The 23,002-nt window shown below is 33.3% G+C and overlaps 1 protein-coding gene across 1 annotated transcript in view; it reads right to left on the reverse strand.

Moving 5' to 3' along the window:
* GBE1 (1,4-alpha-glucan branching enzyme 1) overlaps window positions 1-23,002 on the reverse strand; it is a 254,749-nt gene that overhangs the window by 67,427 nt on the left and 164,320 nt on the right. Inside the window, exons 8-12 of the mRNA XM_003783924.3 lie at window positions 15,798-15,913; window positions 13,295-13,422; window positions 8,197-8,295; window positions 3,926-4,036; window positions 662-833 (exon numbers count right to left, since the gene is read on the reverse strand). Coding sequence (XP_003783972.1) covers window positions 662-833; window positions 3,926-4,036; window positions 8,197-8,295; window positions 13,295-13,422; window positions 15,798-15,913 — 626 coding nt within the window. The remainder of the gene's footprint in view (window positions 1-661; window positions 834-3,925; window positions 4,037-8,196; window positions 8,296-13,294; window positions 13,423-15,797; window positions 15,914-23,002) is intronic.

The raw sequence follows: 23,002 nt of genomic DNA on the forward strand, positions 1-23,002 counted from the left end.
TTTTTCTGTCCCTCTTAGGCTAAAAGCTGGTGAAATCACTTAAAACCCAAAACTTCACATGTTCATTTTTACCAATAGAATAACTGATTTCTATTTTATCATTCAAGCGCCTTCAGACAACAATGACATTTGAATAGTCATATTTTTTTATTTCCCAAAATAAGGCATTTTTCCCCATCACAATATCCTTGAGCCTGAGTTTTCATACGTATAACAGAAATTATTAGTATAGAATTATCTCAAAGAACACCAATAAATATAAGTTTAAGATCTAATGATATGATAGTTACCAGTTATGTCGTATATTTATCATGTAAATACTACAATAATAAAATAAACTAAATGATTAAATTCAGAAAATAATAATTCTGGGTTTTTAAGATAGTTAAGCCCACTTACTGACAGCAATAGTCAATAAAAATTCCAGCTTTCAGACCATAGTTTTGTATCATACATTCATATAACAAACAATCTTATAGTGGTTTAATTTAATTTTGGACTTTACACATGGAAGCATATTAAAGATATAATGCTGCCATTTTATGTCAAAAAATCTGAAAGGCAAAGACAATATATTCTATACGACTTATATCATATACTTACATCTCATGTAACTTAACATTTTAAACACAGATTGGATGTGTGCTTCACTCACACTTACCCATGAAATTGAGATAGCCTTCTCCACCAAGCCCATGAGTAATGAGTCGAATCATTTTATGAAGCTGTATTCCACGATCAATAACTGGAGTGAAAGGAGTCAGAACACTCATGTTTGTGTACATTTCAGCATCCATCAACCAAAATGCCAGTGTCTTATCACCAACCAAGGCCTGCAGAAAGAAAGGTCCCCGAGATGAATGAGGAGTGTAAGGACTAAGCAGTTGTGACTTACACGAGAAAGACACACGGCAATACAGGATGGAGAATAACGTAGAGGAGGTGTGTAGATTAGTATTAACTTCCTATTTTTCCAGTGGTTACTTTCTACACTAAAGACGAGCTGGTAAAACACGTTAAATATCAACACATTTGTTTTCAGCACTATTTCTGTTTTTAAAGAGCCTGGAGAAAAAAAATCTCATGATGTAAGCTGATGTTTTCTATTTTCTGGTGCAAATATTTATTATAGTATTGAAAATAGTAAATTGATTTTTAAAAGTTTGTATACCATGATTTCATTTGCTTCAAAAAACTGGAAGACTTTCTGAAAAATCATTTATATAAGCTGTATATAAGACGAATAGCTCATATATACGAGATTTACATATATATGAATATATTACAATAGTTCCTTTTCCCCCTCATCAGAAAAAAACAGGTTGAAACTTCTATTTAAATGTAAATTTGCTTTGTCATTGTATTTGGCATTTAACCTACCTAAATTTAGATTGTTTTATCTGAAAAGATAATAACTGATAATTGGGGCAGATAACTCAAAAATGCCCTGGGTAGCAAAAGACAAGCTTCTAATAATCTGAATTATTCATTGCTAATAATACCTAACTAATGCAAAATGTTCATCAGGGCCAAAACAATGACACAGGGTAAAATGTACAATAGAAATTAACTCATGATTTCAGTACTCTATTATAATTATTTTCAATTTTAGAAAAACAATTTTGCTTACAAACCTATCTCTAACCTACTTAGTTAAAATAACTTATCTTTAAAATATTGTTATAAGAACATCTATAGCACTAGTTCTTAAATAATTCATCTTCCCCATTTTTGTTTAATTATTTTTATGTATAACTATTTATTTCTAAGATCTCTGATTCTACTATAAAATAATTTTGGTATCTTTTAATTAGGTTCACAAATGAAGTATATATATGTGTCTAGTTGCTCTCTTACAAATTCCTGTTGAGATATTGGAGAAATTTAGTGAATTTTACAAATTCAATTGTTTTTTAAGGAGTTACCTAAAAATTTTAAAATAACATCCACATATTAACTTTGATGTATGTACTTGTATGTACTATTCATTTTATAAATGTATCTACTTACATGAATTTATATTTTTTTTAATCACACTTAAGAGTCAGTGAACATTTGCTTTTAGAAATAACCAGGCAACCATCACTTCTGCAACCTGACAACACCAGGCAGAATTATCTCAGTCTTTAACGTATGAAATAATTCTTGGTAACTCTACGTTTCTTTACAGACTGGGTAGAAAGTTATGGGAAAAAACTATCAGTTTTCATATTCTATTGTTTTATTCCACTCATTTATTCCTTCATGCATTCATACAAAATAAACATGTGCTGGGAAATTGTGCTATAACTTCTAGAAGTCTGTAATGGAAAGACTTAATTTATGCATGCATTTTAATTTTCAAATAGTTATTTATTTGGTGAGAGGTTCCCTTTCTCGATCTCCATCCCTGACCCTTTACTAACAGTATTGTTCTCTAGAATGGGGTCTAGGATGCACATAGGTATTTATTTGATCTGCTCTGTGGTCAAGGATACTATGAATTTATGGATAAGAAAGCACTTCCGCAATTTATAAGATGTGAAATTTAGTATGTGTCTACGTCAGAGTTCAGCCAATTTAGTAGAAGGCCAAACAGTAAATGTTTCAGGCATTGTGGGCCACTTTTTCTGTCTCAGTTAATCAAATTTGTCACTATGGCACAAAAATAATACCTAAGTGAATGTCTACGGCTATGTCTCTCAGTCCCAGCTATATTTATTTACAAAATAAGTAGCAGGTAGGATTTGGCCCACGGAACTTAGTTAGCCAAACACGAGTGTACTTATACTTTATTAAAAATTAGAGGAGACACCTCAAAAAAAAACCTACATTATTTCTATCAAATGACCAATTTCTGCTGTAATTACAGAGAGAAACTTGTTTTAGTTTCAATTTTCTTACTACAGAGATTTTAAATAATTTTGCTTAGGTTCACAGATGAAGTATATTCTCAGATCTAACTGCTCTCATAATTTTTATCTATAAAAAGTAAATTTTTATGCTGATGTTTATGAGGATTAGTATGATTTTAAATAATTAAGTGGCTCTTTTCCACCTTTCTTGATGTTTATTGAGTGATTCCTAACAGCACAGTGATAAAGGTAGAAATACAATACAAAGGGAAGGAAAACAAATTTCTCCCTAAAACATGATGGAAACTAGGACAAGAAGTCATCTTCCCCTCCATGACTCAGGGAAGGCTTCATGGAGAATGTGAATCTGAGCCAGGTGATGAGGTCGGAGTAGGAGCTTCATAGATGAAGCAGGCAGGTGGATTCAGGTGTGTAACTGCAAAGGGCTGACCTATTTGAATTGGGTAGGAATTTCAAAATATTGAGAAATAGAAAGGTTGGAGAGTTGGACAGAGAACGGAACTGGAAACTTCACCACGGGCCAAGATATGAGTAGACGTAAATGACAAACTTCCAGTGGACCTAGGTTGCCAAGATGAGCTTTGCTTTTTGGAAAATACTCAGGCTGTTTTACAGACAACCAAGCTGGGAGGAACAGGGGTCAGCGTGGTCAATTAGCAAGACATTTCGGTGATCGAGGGAGCAAATGATGAAAGTTTGCCAAAGGCTTAAAAGAAAAACTCTAGAAAGGAAAGCTGAAATAACCCTGGATCAGCACCGATATTCTTCATTATGACAAGGAGAATGTAGAAGAGAACATTTGCAGCTGTAATATACTATCTATTAATTACAGTCTGGCAGGATAAACATCATACCGCATTTTGAAACTGAAATTTCTAGATCTACAAAATAATTTTCGAAACATTTTACAACTGTGAGAAGTTTGCACATAAAAATATATATACATATATAACGGGCTATATTAAGTATATTAAAAATTTATATTTAGATATGTTTATATTTAGATATTTTATTGAATACAGCAAAACAGGGAAAGAAAGGAAAATGAAATTCTACACATATTTACTCACCTGATCGTGGCTCTCTGCGTAAGCGATGCACTTTTCAAGGTAGCGTCTGTTTGTGAGAGTGAATACTATATTGCCCATATTCCAATCTTCATCTTTAAATTCTTTCAGTAACTGGATACAAGAAAGAAAAATGAGCTTCTGAGTAAATTATTATTTTTTCTTACCTTAATTGTAGACATCTTATCAGTCTAAATGTTTGGCATGCAGATATAAGCACATCTACATAGCAAAAGTATCATTGTCTAAAACTTTTATCAAAGTCACAACTTTTATACAGAAGGTCTAAATGACAGAGGGGTGTGTGTTTGCTGTTATGCAGACGGCTGTGTTTGCGTTGTGCGGCGGGCTGTCTGTGTGTGTGTTTGCTGTTGTGCAGACGGCTTACGCATTATATTTTAGGATCTTTGCAACCTTTTGTTTTCTGTCATAACTGCTACCTCTTGATTAGTGGTGACAGCAATCTGTTGTGCTATATGTCTTTTGTAACTTTCATAAAGGAGAGATATACTTGCTACATTTTGTAGGTTTAAATAAAAGAGAGCATTGTACTTCATTTAAAAAAATTAAAATTAAAACAATTATTTCAAAGTTTAAAGGCTAATTATCATAAAATAATATCTTAACACACCACACTTTTGTGTCTCCACATCCTTTTCCATTTGATCTTTAATCTGGCTCTGTCCTTGTAACACCTCTTTTATGTAACTGATCTTGCTGAGATTTCAAACAGTCCTCTCCTAGGTCAGTAATTGCTTTCTTAGGTAAATACTTGCTGGGCATGTTGACACTACTGACACTATCTCCTTCCCATGAATTTATTCCTTTCGTAGTCTGCCACTCTAAAACTCACATTTTATGTTATTTTGGTTTTTTACCACCACTCTCCACATCCTGTAAATTATCTTCTTCTTTCTATCCCACAAAAGCTGATGTTCTTTAGGGTTATGTCCTAAATACAGGCTCAATCTTTTATTCAGTGTGCTCGTTCTGAAGGGATTTGTTTCTCTGTCCAAAGTGTCAACTGTACTTTGTGATGGGCAGAACTCTAGGATGGCCCTCTTATCTGGATGGGCCCAAGGTAATTACAAGAATCTTCTAAAAAGGCAGCATGAGTGTTAGAGATTTGAAGATGCCGTCCTGCTGGCTTTAAAGATAGAGAAAGTAGCCATAAACCAAGGAACATAGGGTGCTTTTAGAAGGTGGAAAAGACAAGGAAATGACTGTGAATTCTCCCCTGAGCCTTCAGAAGGAATGCAGCCCTGCCAACATCTTGTTTTTAGCCTAATAAGATCTTTTTCAGATGTGTAACACACAAAACTGTAACATAGTACATTTGTGCTGTTTTAAGCCAAATGTGTGGTAATTACATATGGCAGTGGTGGGGAACAAATGTATAGACAAACACAAATATGTCTAATTTTTGATAAAAACGTAAAAGCAATTCAATCAAAGGAAAACAGACTTTTCAACAAATGATGTTAGGAGGTTTGGACATCCAGAGGCAAAATGAAAAAGATGAGCTAAGTCTTAATTCTTACCCAGATGTTTGCTCAAAATGTATTAGGAACTTGAACATAAAAATGAATAATATAAAACCTTTAGTGGAAAATGTAGTAAAGTCAAAGAGTTCTTAAACTGGATGCTGAAATAGAGATCTATACAAAGAAAAAAATTATAAATTGACTTTGATTAAAATTTAAAAAACTAAGAAAACAAAACAACCCTTTTTTGCTCTGTGAAACCAACGTGAAGAGGCTGAAAGAACAAGTTTCAGACTGGGGAAAGTATTTGTCAACCATGTATCCAACAAAGGATGTGAATATAAAATATATAAAGAACTTCTGATTGGGTACTGTGGCTGATGCCTATAATCCCAGCTCTCTGGGAGGCCAAAGTGGAGCATCAGTGGAGTCCAAGAGTTTGAGACCAGCCTGGGTAACATAGTGAACCTTGTCTCTACAAAGAAAACAGAAAAAAAAAAAAAAAAGCTGGACATTGTAGCAAGTGCCTGAAGTCACAGCTACTTGGGAAGCTGAGGCAGGAGGATTTCTTGAAACCAGGAGTTTAAGGTTAAGGTGAGCTCTAAGAAGGATACTGCACTGCAACCTTGACAGAGTGAAACCCTCTCTCAAAACAACAAAGCCAAACAAACCAATCAAACAGAAAAAACCCTCCACAGTAAATAAATAATATAATCAGAAAATGATCAAAAGATAGGAAGAGACGTTGAGAGGACTCTTTTTTTATTTATCAATGGGGTTAGACATCACAAAAAGTATGCATGGACTTTTTTTTTTTTTTTCTAATCAGCTTCTCTGAGTGTTTGTGTATTTAATTTATGGCCCAAAAGACCTCTTACTCTTTCAATGTGTGGCAGGAGAAATGAAAAAGTCTGGATACCCCTGGTAGAACACTGATCTGGGCTAGAACTTCTCAAGTTATACACCTAAAACACAAACAACTAAAATGGGCAAATGGGCAAATGGGATCATAGCAAGCTAAAATCTGCACAGCAAAGGAAATAATAAACAAAGGGAAGAGACAACCACAGAATGGGAGAAAACATTTCCAAACTACCCATCTGAGAAAATCTGCAATGTATACTGTACCCACTATAATTAAAAAAGAGAAAACCACAATGAGATACCAGTATATAAGTATTATTATAGAATAGCTAAAAGAAAAACAAATTAGTAACATCACCAAATGCTGGTGAGGATGTACAGCACAGATTCTCTCAAACATTACTAGTGGAAACATAAAATGGTACAGTTATTCTGTAAAACAGTTTAGCAGTAACTTAAAAAAATTAAACCTTCAACTACTATGTGTTCCAGTAAAGGCACTGTTATGCATTTGCCCACAGCAATAAAAACTTATGTTTCTACGAAAACCTGTATGCAAATGTTAACAGCAGCTTTAGTCATAATGTCCACAACCTGGGATAAACTCAGATGTTTTTTAATTATAGAATGTTTAAACATGTTGTAATAAACCCTTGCCATGGAAGATCATTTGGCAATTAAAAGGAATTCACTACTGCTACATGCAACGACTTGGGGAGAATTTTGCTAAGTGAAGATGACTTAGAAATAGTAAGAGATGGGGGCTGATAAAGGACTTTCTACGAAGCTTAGCATTTTGTATAAAATAGTAAATAATCAGGCTACATTTCCACGTACAAAAGCTTGAACACTTATTTGTGTTATAAGTAAATAGAGTACACGGTGTAATACAATCAAGAAATAACAAAATGTCTAAATACCTTTTTTCCTACATTGTTCTTTGTAGTTCACAAAGGGGAAAACATGGTCAACAGAAAATAACCTATTTAAAAATAAACGATATGTTTGTAGACCTGATAAGCTTAAGAAATAATTAGAAATGGAGAAGTCATGTTGGGAGAGGTTTAATGTCACAGAGATGCCATATGCAAATTGCGTGGGGATATAAGAAAGAGTTAGATCATTACAGTAACCACTCCCTTCAGAGTAGGCTCTATGGTTTTTCTATCCAAACTTAAGCGCTTCTACCACTGTGAACCAGGTCATGTCTATACTAAGGGGCTCATCTGAAAGTTATTATTTTTTGTATACATATCAGATTCATTATACATATTCATATACATTATACATAATTATAGATGTGGCCACTCAAAAATGTTCTGTATCAAACCTAAGTCTATATAATGACTTTGGCCCTTTAGGCAAACATTAAATAAAAATAAATCCCAATCACTTGAACTGTCATTAAATTTAATAAAACAGAATTGAGAAACGCTGTGCAAAGTGCCGTGCATAATTATTCATTCCTCTGACACACGGTAAGGACTTCTAAATGCCGAAGAAAGGAATGGATGAATCCAATTCAACCATTAAGCGAGTACTGGGAATTAAGGAGTAGCTTCTACATTAATGCATGATTTGTAGGCAGAAATGAATGCTTTGATGAAGTTTAATGTGTATTAAATATAGAGCACTGAAGTTTCATATAATTGCATTGATGATGCAAAATCCCATTTATATAGCTAACATTATATTAATCATATTTTCCCTTGCCTGAATAATAGAAATGTAATTTAAATTAGAACTTTAAAAATTTGGAGAGGCACCTTATTAAAAGAAGCACAAGAATAGAGGCACTGATGGAAGAATTTAATACTTCAATTATAATCTGTAACTAATGATCACGACAAAGAAATAAACTGAAGATAAATGAAACAACATAATGTCTGCAGAAACAAACAAACAAAAATTTACATAAAATCTTACCTGGATCCATTTATCTGGAATTGCCATGGCTAATCGATAGTCAAAACCAACCCCTCCCTGGGAAATTGGAGAACACAGTGCTGGCATTCCTGATACATCCTAAAACAAAGTACAGTTCACATTGATCGAGCTGTTAGTAAATATTCTGACATTAAAGTCCAGGTCAGTAAAGGAAAACAATATTCGTGGCAGATATTTGGTGAAAATATTGTTAATATAATTGTAAAATTGGATAGAGTTCTGGTAGCACATCACATTTCTCAGTAAGACTTCGTTCAATACTGTCCCTTTAGGTCAACTTCTACTTCATGAGGCTATTTTTTTCTTTTCCTCAGCATCACCTAGAGAACTCAAAACAGTAAAACTACTATTGCTAAAACATATTTTTTTAGACTTATTTTTGAACTATTGTGAAACATTTTTGTTATTTGTTGCTTTCACCAAATACCATGTGGCAAATATCTGGTATATTTGTTCTGTCCATATGTAACCCTGACATAAAGTGTATTTGTGTGAGCACTAGCCTTTGATGAGATGGAAAGCAGAGTAAGTGCATTAAAAGTGAAGCAATAAGATATCTTTCACGCTAGTGGGTCACTTTTGGAAGAAGGGATCTTTGAGATTAGCTAGTGGGTCCTTTCATTTAGAAGATACAGAAACAGAGTCTTACTGAGGTGAAGAGATCTCTAAAGATATCTCTTTTAATGGGAAAGCTGGGATTCAGATATCGAGCCTTTTAACAGAGCGTCTTTCTACTTTGTAGTGCTATCAGTTTATTAATAATCAAGTAAGTAATCAAACAAAATTAAATAAACAGTTACATGGCTTTTATTTAGGTTATTAGGACCCAAATACAACAAAAGATATTATTAAACAACTATACCAAAAAAAAATTGGTTATTAGGACCCAACCACAACAAAAGATATTATTAAAACAACTATACCAAAACATGATCTAAGTAATTCTAACTGTATAATATATTTGAAATAAAACCTTTCTCTTTGCTCCATTTCCACAGCTGCAGTATCACTGAATCTTCATGACTGCTTGCTTAGGTTGGATCTTTCTGACAGAGTTCTCTTTATTGAGTGCCACTTTATATTAACTGTTGCCAAATTAACATTTTATGAGACAATCTGCTCCTACCACTGCCCTTCAATAAATTTCAAAAGCCAATAATTAAAAAAAATCTTTGATTTAAGATTTTACAATTCTCCATTAAACATTTATTATATAATTTACTATTCAATTATCTATACCCCCATTTGTTATTAAAATATAAGATTCATGAGGTTAGGGATATATTATTGTACTATATGATTGGAGGTATTCACTGATATGCTCCCTAAACCTAGAACAGTACAATACTACCTGGCACAAAGCAGGTAGGCAGTATATATTTACTGAGTGAAAAAGTGAGTTGCTCTGAAGGATGTAAAAATAAGTGAGACACAATGTCTGACTTTCAGAGATTCAAACTAGGACCTAAGTGAACAGGCATACATGAAATGCCAATGCAATGCACTTGGGATAATTAAGTTCATTCAAAGTACAATGGAGAGACATCTTTTTACCACTATTTCCTACTATTTCATTTCAAGTAATAAATGCTTTGGCTGCTCTGAAATATTTACACTGTTGTGTTTGTCACAAGCTTTTCTACACGTCACTGCACGTCATTTTCCCTGGATTATTTATCCTTACTTGCTCTAAAAAACTATCACATAGTACAGGCTTGGATTTAGCTCAAATCCATGCTCTCTCCACAGACAAGCTGGGAAAAAAAAAGTATATGACCTCTCTGGACTCCCAATATAATTTATTGTTTTCTTATGAAAGAAAGTTATAAGTAAATAGAGTACACGGTGTAATACAATCAAGAAATAACAAAATGTCTAAATACCTTTTTTCCTACATTGTTCTTTGTAGTTCACAAAGGGGAAAACATGGTCAACAGAAAATAACCTATTTAAAAATCTATATTTACTGTAGACCCAGCTACTTGGGAGGCTGAGGCAAGAGATTGCTTGAGCCCAAGAGTTTGAGGTTGCTGTGAGCTATGACACCACGACACTCTACCAAGGGCATCAAAGTGAGACTCTGTCTCAACAACAAAAAAATAAATAAATAAAAAGTTGTCTTTATCATAATATAAATTGCCTTTCCACAGATATGAGAGGTATTCCATCCATTCATTATCCTTCATTCATTATAAGCATTGGCTGAGTATGTGTTCAACATCCAGCACCACATTAGGCATTATAATTCGAGATACAGTACCTTCTTAAAAGGTTTCATAAACCAAAAAATAAAAAAATGACTGGTATTAAAGATCAAGATAATTTTCCCAAGAATGCATTAAAGTGTGTTCTCTATTCAGTCTAAATGTTGTTTTAGGAGATAGGATCTGCTAAGAAAAATATGGGGACATCAGTTGGTGTTGACTCCTAAATCTGAATCCTAGAAAGCTGCCAAATTACAGTCAGAGAGTTATTTGCAGGCCTCTTTAAAAGTGGGGAGTTAGTGACTGTTATTTTAAATTTAAGGGGGAAAAGTAACCATATCCAGGAATTTCACTTCTGGGGATCTGCCTAAAGGGAAAGGAGCCATTATATCAAAAAGACACCCGTACATAACAATTCACTACTGCAAAGATACGGAATCAATTAAGTGTCTGCTGTTGAAAAGCAAATAAAGAAAACACAGTGTATATGTGTGTATGTGTGTGTATATGTATATGTACACATGTATGTATAGAGCATATATATGTAGGGCACATGTATTCACACACAGATACACATACATGCATACACCATGGAATCCTACTCAGTCATAAAAAGGAATGAAATACGGTCCTTTGGAGCAACTTGAATGGAACTGTCAACTACTATCCTGTGTGAAGCACCTCAGAAATGAAAAACAAACACATGTTCTCACTAATACATTGGAGTTAAAGAGTGGGTACGCACAGTGATGATAAAGCAGTGTAAGGACATTGGACACTAGGAAGGGGAGAGGATGCAGGAGGAGCGTGGCAGGTGCAGCGGACACTATTCTGGTGATGGGTACAATACAAACCCTGATCTCTGTGTTATATAATTCATCCAAGTAATAAAAACACCTGTACCCTCTTATAGGTTTTAAAGATAAATTTTAAAAATGTAAACATAAAGGTCACTAAAAGAAATATGCTTAAGTCTAAAATAGTTGATATCTACTGATACACATAAAGCACATGGAAATGATTCCACATATTTTGGATGGAATTAAAATAGTTCTAATTTTGTAAGATTGGAGAACACCTCCAATATATATTTTTAATTTATATAGCAAATATAACTGGGCAGAACGGTGAATATATTCTTGCAAAATAGGTTTCAATTTTGGTAACTGTCATTATAAATCAATTCATATTTCTACTATAGGAATTTATTTAAAACCACATTACTCATTCGTTACACCACATTTCTTTAAAAAAAAAAAAAAAAGTTCCTGAGGATCAATTCCACATTTTGAAGAGACTCCCACTAGACAGAAAGGCAATGCATTGAAATTGAAGTAGTTTTCAATTTAAGTAGAATAAATTGCAGACGCATCTTTAAAAAAAATAATCTAAAACCAAGTAATATAAAGTAGGGTAAAGTCTCAAAGTTTCATTGGTAGAAACACCGATAATCAGACAAGAGCTCCCTGGATGATGAAACTATTGAAATGAACGGGAGGATCAATGTAACAATTTTAAGTTCCATGTATTAAATCATTGCTTCTCCTTCAGTACCCACTTTTGATTTGTGCTAGCACTAGTTGTTTGTAGTCATTTGTCATATGTGATATCTCTGCTTTGGATTGTCATAAATATAATCGACAAAATAATTAAATTTTTGATGTCTGCCAGATAAAATTTTAATATATAAAAGCCCAAATAAAAATTTAAAATACGTTCTGATTGATGTTAAGCATCCAGCACATAAAGTATTAGCACAAGTATTGGTATGATTTGTGTGCTATGATCAAATGTGCGTAGGCAGAGAGTGTGAAATAATAGTGGGTATCTAAACTGTATGATGATTTCCTGTTTGATTGCTTTTTATTTCAGAAATTTAGGGTCACTGCTCTATTCCCAATAGATACATAAAAGGCAAAAGGCTTGAAGGGAATAAAACTATTTTCCTTCATCCAGAGACAAAAGAATCATATTTCTGACTTGGAGACTTCTATTTTTACGAAATGATGGATAGAAAAAAGGCTGTAATAAATACTACAGGAAGGAGACTCATTTCTGAATTTTCCTGCCAATGAACTGAACGCTAACAATGCGAAAATAGACCTTAATTATGACCCTTTTTAACAATAGTCAGACTATTTTTATATGCCTATCTCTACACTTTGTATAAAATAGTTTTAACATGCTAAATTCAATTTTAATAATAATTTCTAGTTGGAGGGCTCAGAAAACCAGGGGGATTTTAGAACTAAATCTAAATTAGCATAAGCATTTAACAAACTTCCTAATTTATCACATTTATCATCAAGAGGGGAATTGTCAATTATGCATATACTGAATTCTATCATTACAGTGCAGCTTTGGGACAGTTAATCATGAACCTTCAGTAATCATGAATAACTAGTGAACATTTGGCAATCTGAGAACAGTAACACAAACAAGAAAGGTAATCGCATCAGAATCAGAAAGGCTGCAGAGCAGCAACCCATGCCATCTCTAATGATTTAACCAGAAAAGAAGAAATTAATAAATAAGTGGACAGACGCACATTAATATTCAATTATTTTCTCTGCTGAAGGTCTCATGGCAAAAGGCCCTGTCCATTGATTAGGATATTTTACTTTCTAATACTGGCATTTTCTTATTAACAATAAGATGGTGACAAGTAATTAGTGTACTTTATCTCCTAACAGGAAAACAGTGAATTCTAAATAATGTGCCACCCATACAAGATAGCTGCACTGTAGTCTGGGTATAATTTCATTTATGCAATTATCGACAACATGAGATTAATTATTCAAATAGTTGACAAATGCTGACAAAATGTTCTGTGTTAAAGGGGGTCAGAGGGCAAGACATCATTATGGCCTTACCTCCGCTATTGTTATAGAATCTGGATACAACGTGTGAATCAAATGATTGGCTAACATGAGATAAGTCAACGCATCTTCATCAACTTGTAGTCCAAAATATTCATGGTAATCACCTGAAAAACCTTGACCTAAAGAACAGAGAATCAGATGGACATATGTTAACAGGCAAGTTTTAACTGGGCACAATTGTACCTATAAATTAGTTTGTTGGTATGAATTTTGTCTCTGTAGCAAAGTGAAAAGTCTCCCATGTCAACATTCAGACAGCAATCTTGAAAATCCATCTTTGTTGGACCTGAAGAGCCATTTTAATTTAAATCTTTAATTCAAATTAAAATCTACAGCTAAAATATAAAATAAAGTGAAATGACACTGAAAGGAATTCAACATTTCAAAGTATCAATATATTTTATGTCATCTCAAGAAGGTATTAGTGACAGCTTCTATTAGATTCTGTTGAGGTAAATAAAAATGAAAACCATCATAAAATTGAGTCATGTTTCTCTAGTATTCTTTTAAATATATGCTTCAACTTATGCAATATGGCGTGCCTGTGATAAAGAGATTATAATAACATCCTCAAACTTCCTCCTACCTTCCCTTTTCAGTTATTTATAGTATATGTCATTTATTGGGGCTCTACCACTTACTTTCTAGTAATTCAGTAATTCATTTTTATAAATCAAATCTGTGCTCAACATCACCCTCCATTTCTCTATATTTAAGTTCTCTTCTTTATATTCTTTTTTTTTTTTTCAGTTTGTTGGATTTGATCATTGAGGGATACTTTCACATAGAATTAGGGAGGCTTCATTCCTCAAGTTCTTCCATGTTCATACTTCAAAAGCAATTCAACTACTAAGGTTAATATTTTTTGATGTTGCTGTTCCTTTTTATTTTACAATATGTAATTGACAATGGTTGTGAATACTCAAGGAGTGCAAGGTGATTTGATAAAGGTATACACTATGTACTGGTTACTACACTAAATAAACTATATATATTCTATATAAAGGTATACATTATGTACTGGTTACCACGCTAAAGTAACACATCCGTCACCACCTATAGTTACCAACTGTGTGTGTAGCAGGGTCGGTACACTTACAATCTGCTCTCATCAACTTCTGAGTAAACAGTACAGTAGTATTTACTCTGGTCAACATGCTGAGCATTATCCCTAATGTTTACTCCTCTTATAAGTGAAAGTTTGTATCCTTTGACCACCCTTTTCCTCCCCCCCACAGCCCCTGGCAACCACCATTCAAGTAGCATATTTTTGAGTTATCTTTTGTTTCCCTAAGGATTTTATAGACATTGCTTCTGACAATAGAATAGCATGAGTCCAATCATTTTTTTTTTAATCCATGCAGATAAACTGCTTTTTCTTCCTAGATTTTCATGATACAGGATGTGCTCTTTTGCTGTAAAGTTTCAGTTTTTCTTTTTCTAATTTTTTGTCATTCGGGGTGGGGGGAAACAATAGTTACTCAGAGTGTTTTCCTCTATCATTTATTGGACTCTCTACTTACAAAATGTATTTCTCAAATTTACAAACTTCAGTTCATTTTCCCAACATCCCGGATTTCCTGGAATATACTTCACCCTCGCAGGGGAGTTTGCACACATATGGGATTAAATCTAGGAGAGGGTCTTCCTTGCCTTTTGCCATGCTTGTCTTTGCATTCCATAGATCAGTTACTGCAAGACTGGAGAATGGATATAGATGAAACATGCTTTGTTTTACAGATTCAACTTTTCTCCTATAAACATTTCATGAGGACCCCATAATGATTAATAGTAAGTAGTGACATACTCGTAATCTTTAGCTTCTTTCCTAGGCAGCCACTTTTCTAGATTTACAGTCTAACATTTTTCTCCCTTGCTTGATTGTTATTGGTGAATATTTGGGCATCAAAAAACAATAATTGCTCCCATGTTAGCTATTGAGGGATTAGTATTCTGTGATTCTACTTCTTTGTACAACTGGAGAACTAAAAATCATATTAATATTTCTAATTTACAAAGGAATTTTAACTGAGTAAATCTAGATGTAAAATGTCTCTTTTCTACATGAAAAATATACAAAAATCCATGCATTCACAAATGTCCTCACTTAACTGTTTTTGATAATTTTTCATTACCAATGCTGTGATGTTCATGTGTGTTATAATGAATGGTTTCCTCGAAATAATTTCTAAAAGGTATATATCAAAGAAAGTACATTATTACATATATATATTTAAAAGGAAATGATAATCTTTTGTTTACTTATATAATATACTTAATTTTACCTCTTGCCAGAAAGGGATAAGAACTGACTAGAGAGAGGACATATGCAATGGAACTAATAAAAATCAAGCCTCCAGTAATGGTCACTGCAGCTTCTATAACTGAACCCCAAGATTACAACTTATAATCTTCCAGTACAATAAGTAAATACATAAATAATAAATAAATAATAAAATCATTAGGTACACCTGTAATTTATCACGTCACCTACCCATTCCATGGTGATGATAGAGCATGGACGTGACACCATCAAATCGAAATCCGTCAAAGCCATATTCTTCCAGCCACCATCTTATGTTTGACAGAAGAAATCTTAAAACTTCCCAGCTACAATATTAGAGAAATACGAATTTAAACACAATGTACATAGTGTTTTCCTTAATTGTTATAGATGGTTTGTTAAGGGCTTTAACAAGTTAAAGTTAAAGTTAAACAAGTTAAAGTTAAATTTGACATCTTTATCTCATGACACCTTTATCTCTTTTCTCAGGAAAGAAACATGTAAAACCAAAAAACTAATAACAAATATCTCATTCCTTTGATAAAACACATTGTAAAAGAAAGAAAAATACTAAATTTCTATCCAAAAACATTTGGGGAAAAATATGTAAGATGGACCCCAAAAGCTGGGAGTCTGTCTTATTCGATGTTGTGTCCAAGGCAACCGGACAGTACTTTTTATACTATAGCATAAAACACAGTAACAAATAATAGTGTCAAATAAATCTGTTAAGTATTCTGAATTTTCATCAGATTTTTCATATAATATAACCAGAAGTATAAGACTTCTTTTTCCTTTCAGAAAACACATTTTCAGGGTCAGTAGAAAGAATAGCTTCAATAGTGGTCTACTTAAAATATTTTTATTCTACAATTTCAAACGGATACAATACAGAATGACATAATTATAAGAGGGACTTTACCTAACAAATGCAGTCAATGCAACCTGGTTCTTTGTACCTCAATCAATCTCCAAAAATAAAAAATAAAAAGAATGAAAGACAAAATAAAAGGCTTTAAAATTAACCACATGGCAAGCAATATTACATTTACTAAACTGTTTTGTGGGGGTAAAAAAAAACCTAATTACCAAAAAACACATATTTAGTAAAGTCGAAAGTTTTATAAGTTAAAGAGCTCTATACCCATAAAAACAGAAGGAAAACAAAGAACTGTATTACTCAATTAAAAACACCACACGAAACAAGACTATTTCGGACAATTGAAAAGAGGGCATCATCAATTAGTATTTCCTTTAGTTGTAAAGTTATGGTTGAGTTCTCTATCTTATTATAACTGTGGTTTTAAGGCTTTAATATCTCATTTAGTTTAATGACAAAGCTGTAAGAGCGTACACAAATCTTTAACCCAGTTGAAATTTATGTATTTTTTAAACCTTCTTCCATAGATTAAAGAACAATCTGACATAAGTGAAGATTAAATCATCACAATCAACTTTGAAATTGTAAATCCAAACATTGGGGAAAGATGAGTGTTGTTGGTATTCAATTGTCTTCAATAAGTTACTTTGAGTTTTAAAAACTTATTTAAAGTTAACAAAATTCAAGCAATACAGTAGACATGAAAGGGAGCTAGGAGGTTCAAGATTTTTAGATTGGTGCCACCTGTAGCTCAAGCACCTAATGCACCATCCATATCCACCAGAGCTGGTGGGGTTGAATCCAGCCCGGGCCTGCCAAACAATGACAACTACAACCAAAAACTAGCCGGGTATTGTGGCGGGTGCCGGTAGTCCCAGATAATTGGGAGGCTGAGGCAAGAGAATCACTTAATCCAAGAGTTTGAGGTTGCTGTGAGCTGTGATGCCACAGTATACCAGGGCTATAGTTTGAGGCTCTGTCTTAAAAAAAAAAAAAAAAAAAAGATTTTTAGATTAAGCAACAAAGAACGTAGAATTTGGTTATGTTTCTATTAATGCACATTCATTTATGGTTTAAGGGGGAAAGTTTTGTTTAATGAAAAGAAAAGAAATAAGTTATTCAACAACTGCACAAAATAAAAATTACTCTATTTTTTTTTTAAGACAGAGTCTCATTTTTTCACCCTTGGTAGAGTACCATGGCATCATAGCTCACAGCAACCTCAAACTCTTGTGCTCTAGTGATCCTCTTCCCTCAGTCTCCTAAGTAGCTGGGACTATAGGTACCCACCACAACATCTGGCTATTTTTAGAGACGGGATTTAGCTCTTGCGTGGGCTGGTCTAGAACTCCTGAGCTGAAGCAATCCACCTGCCTCGGCCTCCCAGAGTGCTAGGATTATAGGCGTATGCTCTGGCACTCAGCCTATTACTATGCTTTTTTAAAAGTTAGAGAGGTCTTGGATCACAAAAGAAATTGAAAGGAAGTTACAATGAGTTCCCATATGCCCCTGCCCCATACATTTTTTTTTTTTTTACAAAAAAATAAGTTTGCTACATGAGAATTTCAGAGAGAAGACATAAATGAAATTGCACATCAATAATCTTTTGAAAACAATGTAGTGAAGAGGACATAAAAACTTTTCTCATTTGGCCATTAGACTCATAAAGTATGTCTTATTTCTTAAAAGTAAATTGAAAGATATTTTTACTCCAAAACACCCAAAATAGAAACAAAACTTATTCAAATACTAAATACTTTGATAAAGATAGGAACATGCCAAACAGAGATCACAAACTGGCCCTGGACCTTCCCCTACATTCACTACGGCTTTATTGGGCTTACAGAATATTTTAAATTTCTAATTTCAATTCCCATAGATGGAACAGATACTTTCTAGCTCTTCCTCCTCCTAGTCAGTCCCACATTTCCTTACTCCGATCCTATTTACTCATTTATAAGACCAAGTTGGAGTTGTGGACATTAACTCTCAGCCTCTAGCACAAATATCTACCAAAGATGAAAAGGAAAGAAAAAGAGACAAGGATACAGCAATTCAGTGAAAAACAAAATGGAGAAACGATGTGAAGTAAACCACTGAAAAAAATGTATCGGGTGGGTTTACAGATTCGGTTAAAAAGAAAGTTAATAACCATCTTATTGATTCCTGTTACTACAATATTTATTTTAAAAATGTGTTCAATGTATTAAAAGCAAAAGACCAATTTGGGTATATCTATGTGAGTAGATTGATTCTTGGCATGGAGGAACAAAAAAACTATCTCTTGTTACAATGTCAAAAAAGAAACAATAGTGACAAGAGAGCATCGAATTTAAATGATCTAACGCAGTGGTTCTCAACCTTCCTAATGCCACGGCCCTTTAATACAGTGCCTGTGGGTCGCCACAGGTTGAGAACTGCTGATCTAATGGGTTAAAAACATTAAATTCTATTCTTTTAATCTCTGAAATATTCAAATTAAGACATTATCTAAAACTGTATGTGAACCTAAGAAAAAAAATCACAAAATTAAACTGATAGGAATAAATCTAATTTCTAGTGCTTTGAAAATAATTTCTTTTATTATAGTTTGAGAATCACTAATGAAACAAAATAAAAAAATTTTCACAGGAGAGCAAAATTAGGAAAGAACCAAAATCTGGACAGTTTTAATTTTAATAAAATCTGAACATATAAATTCCGGAAAAAAATAAAAAAAGAAAAGAAAAGAAAAGATCTAAAATTCTGTGGAAGTCAAAAGCAAAAGTTAAAAATATTGACCCTTTTGTTATATATATTTTCTAAAACTAATTTCTAGAAAACGTTAATTAAAAATAACTAGCCTTATAAGGGTAACATTTTATACACTAACCTTTGTTGTATAAGAAAAAATGAACTCTCAGTGCAGGAAATAGGGAAAGACAGATTCACAAATTTGTTCCTAACATTTCTGTGGTCCAAAATTTGTGTTGGTTACTATCTTTCTATGATAAATGGAGAAAAACTAATCCACTCTTTGTAAAGTCAGTCGCCTGATGAATCTAATTTTAAAACATAGCTTGAGGGTAATGAGGTTAGTAAACGAGGGCTGGAGAGACAAGACCAAGAACCAGAAAGACTGAAGTCTGAGACTATAAAGTAACCATAACCCACAGATGAGTAGCTGCACAGACACAATCCAGAACCCCAAACTGGAAAACAGTAGATCGTAGAATGTTGCTGTGTCACTGGAAAAAAAGTTATAGCTTATTTTATTTTTCTTACAATATCTAAACTTGATGTAGATGATAAATTATTATACAAACACAATTCTCTCAGGTCACTGAGCTCAAACCTCAAGAGGAAAGTTGTTCAGGGATCCTCAAGTCCACCTCCAGGTTCAGTAATTAACTACAGTGCTTACAAGACTCAGTAGATAGTTTGTACTGATGGTTAAGAATGGTCTCAGCCAGAGGATGTAAAGCAAAGTCAGCAAGGGAAGAGGTGAAAGTGATTTCAGTTTGGCGGAGTGTAGGTGCAAACCTCTCAGAGTCCTTGGCTGGTGATGTTCCCCAGGATACACTCATTCCTCCAGCAACAATTTGTCACAACACTTGTAAAATGTCATCTTCTGGGGATGCTCATTAGAAACTTTATCCCCAGGGTTTATTGGAGGCTGGTGACCAGGACCACCCTTTGCCTTGGAACATGTCAAAATCCGAACTGTCAGAAGGAAGCAGGTAATCACATTTCTTTTACAATGAATTTGGGCCCCATCAACCACTGTTATTAATTCTAGGAATGTCAAGAACCCTCTTGAAATCTAATTCCCAGCTACTAATCAAGAGCCAGTATTACAGGTAGGCATTTCTAAGTATATTGGTCTTAGTCAATGTCTTTTTTTTTTCTCCACAAAACCAGAACATAACTTTTATTATGCAACTACAAAATACTTATTATAGGTTTCTGGAGAAAAATTTGTCCCCAAGTATAATAACATTATCTCAGAAACATCCAGACCACAATACTAGGTAGACAATTCTTAAATATATATTACAAATTTAAATATGTAAGCTACCCAGCTGCGGCGGTCATGCCCCTTACCCTCCCGCAGTGAGGAGGACAAGGAGGATGTTAATCTTACAGGTGAACGATCCAGCTCCCTGAATCGAAGATTTGCCTTTTAAATAGAATACCAGAATGAGCGTAAGGAGTAACTCAACAGTGACAATACTGATTTCAGAAAGATGTTCAATCCTAATTTTATTCCCATAATTTTCAAATTCAGCACCCATAAATTCCACTTTTCCTTCTTTGGCGGAGTGAAGAGAGAAGAGTTTTGACGCATTCCAGACTATGACTGGATGAGAAATATTGCTCAGTGTGCTCTCTAGTAATAAATGAACTGAATCACCTCAATTGAACAGTTTGCCTTGACTCAGAGTATGAAAATGTCTGGAAAAGGGTACAATAAAAAAGGCAATTTACCTTTTCTACCTCAAAATGTCATCAGACAGCCCATAACACAATTGATATATCCAGTTGATTAGGGTCTCATAAAAACATAAAGCAGAATTTAAGAGCACAGTTATACTTTGGTCCATTCCAACAGACAAGTCAGGACTCAGATTTTAAGATTACTGTATTGACATAGGTGTTTAGAGTCTGTCCTTATAAACCACAAGGAAATTGCCTTATTTCTGAAGAATTGAAGGAGCTAGATAGTACAGAAAGCAATGCCAAAAAAACATATACCTCAATGGCCACAATCAATGTGTAGGAGAAGTAACCTATTTTAGTTATTAGCTTTATATCCTAAGTTAATTGACACATAAATTAGAAACTAATACTATGCCATCCACATTGCCCACAGTCAATTAGCTCCATTTTATTTTTATGAAGCAGAAACAGGATCTCTCAAATTCAGAAAAATAATAAAATGCAGCTATATTTTTGTGAATAGTAACTGCTAAAATTTTTAAATCACAGGTGTCTAATATAGAAACTGAATACATTGATGGATAATGTACATTTGTAGGATTTCTGGCAATCAAAATAATCAGGACTCAGGACTCAAATTGCTTTAGATGTCTGAAATATTTAACCTGTAATCAAGTAATGAAGATTTACTAAGGAAATTCTGTCATACACAGATAATTTCCGATATTAAAGTTTTTAGAAAAATACCTAAAATAAAAAATTGTTGATTGTCTTATATTATGTGAATAAACATTTATAAAGAAATAAAACATACCCAAATTTCCCTAGCAAGCAAATAAAATGAGACATAATGACATTTATTTAATGAAGTTACATTTTATAATCCCAGTCTAATGTTCTATTTATTTGTTGTCTGGAATAGCCTCTGAGATTTTCAAAATAACCAACTTAGATCACTGAATGCTGCCAAACCTACTAAATTGTATACTAATAAATTGGAGGCATTACTAAGCAGGTGTTATATATCAAAAATAGGAAGAAAAAATGATATGTTCCTCTTACCTATAGCACAGTTTTTGAAGCTGAATGGCTATTAAAAAGTACACGTTAAGACCATGAAGTGAAAACTCACGTTTTGAACTGCATGCAAATCCCACCTATCCATAACTCTAATACAGGATCATATTAGTTGTATGAATTTGGGCCAGTAATTTAACTTCCTAAGCCACAGTTTTCCATTTTGTAAAACAGAAGATAATTTCCACATCCTGCTAAAAGGGGATTAAATAGAATAATATGTATAATGTGTTTATCATTGTTTGATATACAGAGATCAATCAAAGGCTGTCCCTATTAAATGATAAATAAATTTTAAATGTGTGCTTAAATATACACTATATTCCTGGTAATAATATATCAGTGTTATGACAGTATCAATATTTCATATGGAAATAAATATTCATAAAGATAAGCAAGTTTGAGTTAATATCAAAAAAAAATAAGCTGGGTGGTGCCTGTGGCTCAAAGGAGTAGGGCACTGGCCCCATATGCTGGAGGTGGTGGGTTCAAACCCAGCCCTGGCCAAAAACTGCAAATAAAAACCAAAATAAGCCTTTTTTAAAACCAAACAATTTTTTGAGTAGTACGGTATTTGGTATTTACTGATTTGTACATTCAACATACATTTCTTAAGTACCGGCTTTCTTCCTATCCAGACTCCTTTCGTTCTTGAAAGCTCAAACCAAGGTTCATAAAACTTTCCTGAATATTTCTTACACTAATGTCACATGAAAGATAATAGGAAATAAACTGGGTCATGCAACTAAGTCCGGTTTTTCCAACTAACCATAAATATCTATGATCCTACACTTTTCTTTATTAATTTTAAACTAATTAACATAAACTGAATTAAAACGTACATAGAAAGCTAAGAAAATTACACAATAAAAATTAACATGTATTTTTTAAATCCAATATTTAACTCTGAAGCAGTAAAAATAAACAAATTAAACTAATATATATTATTTAAGAATATCATTTTCAGAACCTTTAAAATAAGAACTGGAAATTAGGAACAACAGAACTCTTTACTTCAATGATAAGCAATGATTATGAT

Source organism: Otolemur garnettii, unplaced genomic scaffold (genome assembly GCF_000181295.1).
Source record: "Otolemur garnettii isolate 467f Iridium unplaced genomic scaffold, OtoGar3 scaffold00009, whole genome shotgun sequence".
In the NCBI taxonomy this organism is placed as follows: Eukaryota; Metazoa; Chordata; class Mammalia; order Primates; family Galagidae; genus Otolemur; species Otolemur garnettii.